Source organism: Apaloderma vittatum, unplaced genomic scaffold (assembly GCF_000703405.1).
Source record: "Apaloderma vittatum isolate BGI_N311 unplaced genomic scaffold, ASM70340v1 scaffold24307, whole genome shotgun sequence".
Taxonomy (NCBI): domain Eukaryota; kingdom Metazoa; phylum Chordata; class Aves; order Trogoniformes; family Trogonidae; genus Apaloderma; species Apaloderma vittatum.
In genome coordinates, this window is record NW_009727138.1 from 1,320 (window position 1) to 6,427 (window position 5,108).

Genomic DNA, 5,108 nt, shown 5'->3' on the forward strand with positions numbered 1-5,108 from the left:
TCACTACCAGGAATCTGAAGTTTTAAGTAATACAGCGAAGGGAGGACTCTGGGAACTGACAGCTTCCTAGGAGAGGACGCAGGGGATAAAACGAGGTGATTTCTTGAACAAAAATCACATTTGCCTTTGAAAAAGCTGCTCTTTTCTTTAACTAGCTCTTTTGCTTAGTTCTGGCTAGCCTGCCTGTGTTATCATCAGAGGATAAAGCTTCAGGCTAAATAAAATACCCATTTACTAAGCCATGAAAACGCGCAGATTTTCATATAAAGAGCCTGAACTTTGGCCGTTTGCCGAAGGGCAGTGGAGCTCTGTCCGCTGGAAAACCCCGTCCTCCGAAGGAAGTCAGAGTCCACCCCGCAGTTCCAAGAAAATGTGAAAAATGCGAGGGGAATGAAAATTTTCCATTTGACAGAGCCGAAAGGGAGCTGCCTCCTTTCCAAGCAACAGCCTTTCCCACCCTGCGAACTCAACGTCTCTGCCGCAGCTTCGCCTCGCGCTGCACGTCCGCTCCTGCCCCAGCCTAAGCAGCACTTGAGCCGAAACTCCACGGCCTCGGGGTCTCCGGAGCAAATCTGGACTTTGTGACCCCCAGACGCTGCTGCGTAAGAAGGAGCTGACTCAAGACCTGGGAGCGCTGAAGTTCCCTCCCCATTCTGCTGATTAAGAAAAACCCTTACAAACATCTTACCAAGATTTAATGTACATTTATTCTTAACACGTGGAACATATAGTATAAAGATTTCATACTGAATAAATGATATTCATTAAGCCAAAAAAGGAAAAAAGGGAGGAATTTACATCAAGTTTTTAGCTACATCGTCTGAAATACAAATATGCAGAATTCATCACTGAAAAATCTCAATTGTGTTTCTTCATCAGGAACTTCAACTGAACCTAGAACTTTTTCACACCTCGATTAGAAAGAAAACAAAAAACAGGAAAAATAAACTATAAGTTGATTGGCTGCTGAGACAGCAATGACTTTATACACAGAGACCTGTACAGCATCCTCCAGGGAGGGATGTCTGGCAAGAGATTAAATAATTGTGTCTCGCTTTTGCAGGTCATCAACTCGTTAACTCGTCATACTATAAAGGGGAAGGGAGAGGGGGACAAAACTGCGAGGGATCTTAGGGTATGTGCAATGTACAACGTCATATATATATACACACGTGGCAGCGCTCGGGCTGCAGCTAAAGGTTAAAACCAGTTCTAAGAGGTGATCTCAGGGTTATTCATACAATCAAGGAGGAAGAGAGAAAGAGGTCAGGGTGTTGTAGGTTCACACATGATACTTTGGGGGAAAAGCCTTTTTTTTTTTTTTTCTCCTCAACATTAACTAAAAACATTTTTAAAAACTACAGCTTGCTGCTGATCCAGCTTTTTTTTTCTTTTTCTTTCCATGTGAGACGTTATTACAGTATGTTTACAGTTTAAGGTGTACAGTACATGAAGTTCTACACGCTACTGCACAGGCCTCCCTTGGACAAGGTCTGTTCACAACTGGTAACTTCTTGGTTCCTGCAAGATTGTGAATGTACAACGATAAACCACAGCGAGTTCAGCAGTCACTTTTGTCCTTCAGAGTTTACCATTAAAAACAGTTATGAAAGTGGTGCCTGTCAATGTGATAACACGGCGAGTCGTTTTTTCCCCAAACTCACTGTAAACGACAGTAACTTTGGTTAAAATAAAAACAAAAAAAGTCTTCTACGTAGACAGAACTTTTGTCTCCTTTAATAAGGGATTCAGGACAAATTTGAAGGGCAGGGGAAGGGGAGAGGGAACGGGGGACGTGTTTCCCCGAGGGAGAAGCAGGACAGCGCAGGGCAGACAGTGGATTCTGAGGTGGTTTTGCATAAATAAAGGGCAACAGTCAGTTTCTAAGTTCTCCACTCACGCACACGCACACAGGGTCTCGGATCCCACAGCTGTCATGACTGGCCAATTAAAAACAGTACATCGCAAATAACTTGCGAAACCAAAGAGTTCATCAAAGGCGACACGGAGATGTCCAACAGCCGCGACTCGTATAACGTGAACTCCGAGTGGTTCTCGTCCACCTTGGCCAGGGCGAGCAGCGCCCGAGCGGCTCGGCGCATCATGTCCACGCTCGTCGACTCGAAGGGCGGGTTCTGCATGTGCATCAAGCCGGCCTGGCTCTGCTGGAATTGCGTGGCGGCCAGGCTGTCCTCCAAGAAGCCCAGCAAGTTGCCAATGCTGCCCTTCTGCACAGCAATCGCTCTCGCTGCCAGGCTGTCCCCCTGTGCCAAGTTGGCCAGTAGTACCACAGCCATCTCTCGACACACCGGGTTCTTTCTGTCACTGAGGAACCGCACCAGGGTGCTGTACAGCTTCTCCAAGCGACTGAAGGGGGGAGTCGCAAGAATCAAATCCACGTTGTTGTCCTGGATGCTGAGTTTGCTGAGCGTTTCCAAAACCAGTCTCTGAGGGGAGAGGACCGCGTTGGGCCCCAGCGTCGGGAAGGGATCCTGGGCCTCTGCTGACGGACATACTGCCCAGTGGAGGAGTCCATCCAGGATAGGCAAACAGATGCTTTCCGGGTAAGGGGAGAGGTCCAGCTGGCCAGAAATGTTGGCCAACGTGACCAGTGTGTTCTCACGCAGCATCTCCAAGCAGTCCCACCACCACTCCACCTTGTTGCAGCTCACCCCTTGGTCCTGCTCCTCCTCTTTCTCGTAGGTCAGGGGCGCCTGTTTGCGTTCTGGATGCTTGTGGTGTAAAAGAATCAGTTTCCCTAGAATCAGCAGCAGCCCGGGGTGTTTGGACATTTCAAAGTCATTGCCTGGCACAAACGATAAACTCCTGATGATGTTAGAGACGCAGATGCAGCGCTTCGCCAGAGAGTCCTGCCAGTCTAGGATGGTGCAGAGGGGCGTCTCGTCTTTACTGTGAGGTTCATCCTCCAGAATTTTGATATTTCTGTGGCTCTGAGCTGGACTAATGCCAAAGGGAAACTTGCTGCTTTCCTTCGCAATTTCCAAAGCTTTGGCCTCTTCCTCCTCCCCTGCCAGGGAGCCCGGACGTGCCGAAAGCATGTCGTCCATGGTGGCAGTTATCCTCTTCTCCGAGGAGCTGTCGGACGGAGGAGTCTCTCCTTCCCTAGTGCTCGGATTGCTCTCGGCTGCCGAACGTTTCCTCAAGCCAGAGTTGCAGGAAGCTCGTTTATGAGTCAAAGGTAGCTCCGTCTTGCTCTCAAAGTGGGTCTGGATGTGCTCGGTGGTGTCTCCTCCGCCGATCCGCCAGTGCAGCAGCCCGCTTTCGAACTCCTGCACTCGCCCCAACTTGTCTGAATAATCTACCACAAACGGGTCGTTTTTCTGCACGACCTTGATTGGAAGCTTGTCAAATTTACTAACTAGTTTTGCCGTGCTGCTCTCTAGAGGTACTTTATCCTTGCTCGAAAACGCAGCCTCCTCCTCTTCCTCATCCTCCTCTTCCTCCTCGCAGTTCGGGCTCCGTGGTTCATCCTCCTCCTCCTCCTCCTCCCCTTCTTCGTGAGAGGAAGCTGAAGATTTGCAGAACCTTTCGGGATCTAATAGTGTTCTTTGCCCTGGGTCTCCCACTTCATATTCCTTCAGGATTCCAAAGATCTCGATCAGGCAGCGCCGGAAATACTCCACCAAGAGTTCCAGCAAGCCTGGCAGCTACGAGGGAGAAGAAAAACAGGAGGGGAAGGAAGGAAGGGAACAGCGATCAGAAAACTGCTTAGGCCAACATGAGCAACTCTAAAAGCAAAGCATAAGGGCTAAGAAGTTAAGTAGCGCTGTTAATTAACGGGTTCTTTTCTTACTGGCAATAAACTGCAAGAGAGAGCTTTCTGTCCTCTGAGAGAAGGAACAAAGGCAAAACCAGATACTGACTGTCAGTATCCAAGCTCCACACACATACCTGTGCAAACACACACGTGCTCTTGGTTGTACCTCCTCTCCAGTTAACACCCAGGGAGGTGCAGGGCTGCGCTAAGCAAAACAGCCTTCTCAGTACTGCCAAGCGGTTTTTTGCAACAGCCAGAGGTGAACGAACACCAACAGCACCCGAGAGCAGCCCCCAGCTCTTCAAAGCGCTCTCGCTGCAAAGGCCATTGCGGCCTCCCCACCGTTACCCCCTTTCTCTGTTCCAGAGGCAACACCTCTCACCAGAGAGAAGAATACACACATTTACACACCAGACGAACACGTGAGTAACCAGCGTGCAGCTACTCAGACCCTACGCCCTCTTCCAACCTGGCTCCACAGGTACAGGGGCATCCAGGAGTTGGCCCTACATGGGGCATGAGCTGCTCGTTGCCACCTCACTGACAGCAAACCCTACAGCATTAGCGCCTCAAAAGACCTGCATCAGCGAGCATCTGCACCCACCTGGCTGAGGTTGAAGGTCATTATGCTGTTGTCATCGTAGAGCAGGATGTTTATGGTATCTAAGGCCCACGTACTTTCAGCTAGCAGCCCGGACTTCAGAGACATCATCACTCTCCAGGCTTCAGGAGTTCCTGTAACATAAACACACGATACTTCCAGCTCCTCAAGTTTAAAAACAAAAAGGAGATACCCGATACTGCTTTGTGGACGCACAAAGAGCGAAGTCTGTTTAAAGTGACGTACAGACTGTACGTACCAGCAATCTCTCCACAGACAACGCCAAAACGATGTCTGAAAATGCAACTAACTTGCAAAAATGTAATTCTTTCCCAGCCAGCGGAACCCTTCCACTTGGCAGTACCAAAGGATGATGGCAGCACCCATTCCCTAAAGAGGCACAAGCAGAAAAGCAGGAGTTTCTTCTTACCAATATCTTTCGCTGTCAGCCGTCTCCTCTGCTTTAACACCGGTTGCGTAGCTTCTACCGATCCCGGAGGGAAGGTGATGTCTCGCCGGATCATGGGAGGCTGTACAGCTGCTGGTGTTATATGCGAGGCAGGGACTGGTGGTCCTGCCTTCTGCATTTTCATCCCCGAGTGCAGGAACGCAGATTTACTAGGAGAAGTGCGATTCTCCAGAGGTCTGGGCAGAGGTGCTGGGTTGGATACCTGAGGAATGTGATTCTGCATGCTAGGGGGGGCCTGGTAGTTTGACTGGGGGGGCCTA

At 49.6% G+C, this 5,108-nt stretch overlaps 1 protein-coding gene across 1 annotated transcript in view; it reads right to left on the bottom strand.

The window, feature by feature from the left end:
• Nucleotides 1-682: 682 nt before the first annotated feature.
• The window catches only part of ARID1A (AT rich interactive domain 1A (SWI-like)), a 35,214-nt gene continuing 30,788 nt past the window's right edge, over nucleotides 683-5,108 (bottom strand). Inside the window, exons 19-21 of the mRNA XM_009873578.1 lie at nucleotides 4,810-5,105; nucleotides 4,383-4,513; nucleotides 683-3,668 (exon numbers count right to left, since the gene is read on the bottom strand). Of these exons, the coding sequence (XP_009871880.1) occupies nucleotides 1,935-3,668; nucleotides 4,383-4,513; nucleotides 4,810-5,105 (2,161 nt within the window). The 3' untranslated portion in view covers nucleotides 683-1,934. The remainder of the gene's footprint in view (nucleotides 3,669-4,382; nucleotides 4,514-4,809; nucleotides 5,106-5,108) is intronic.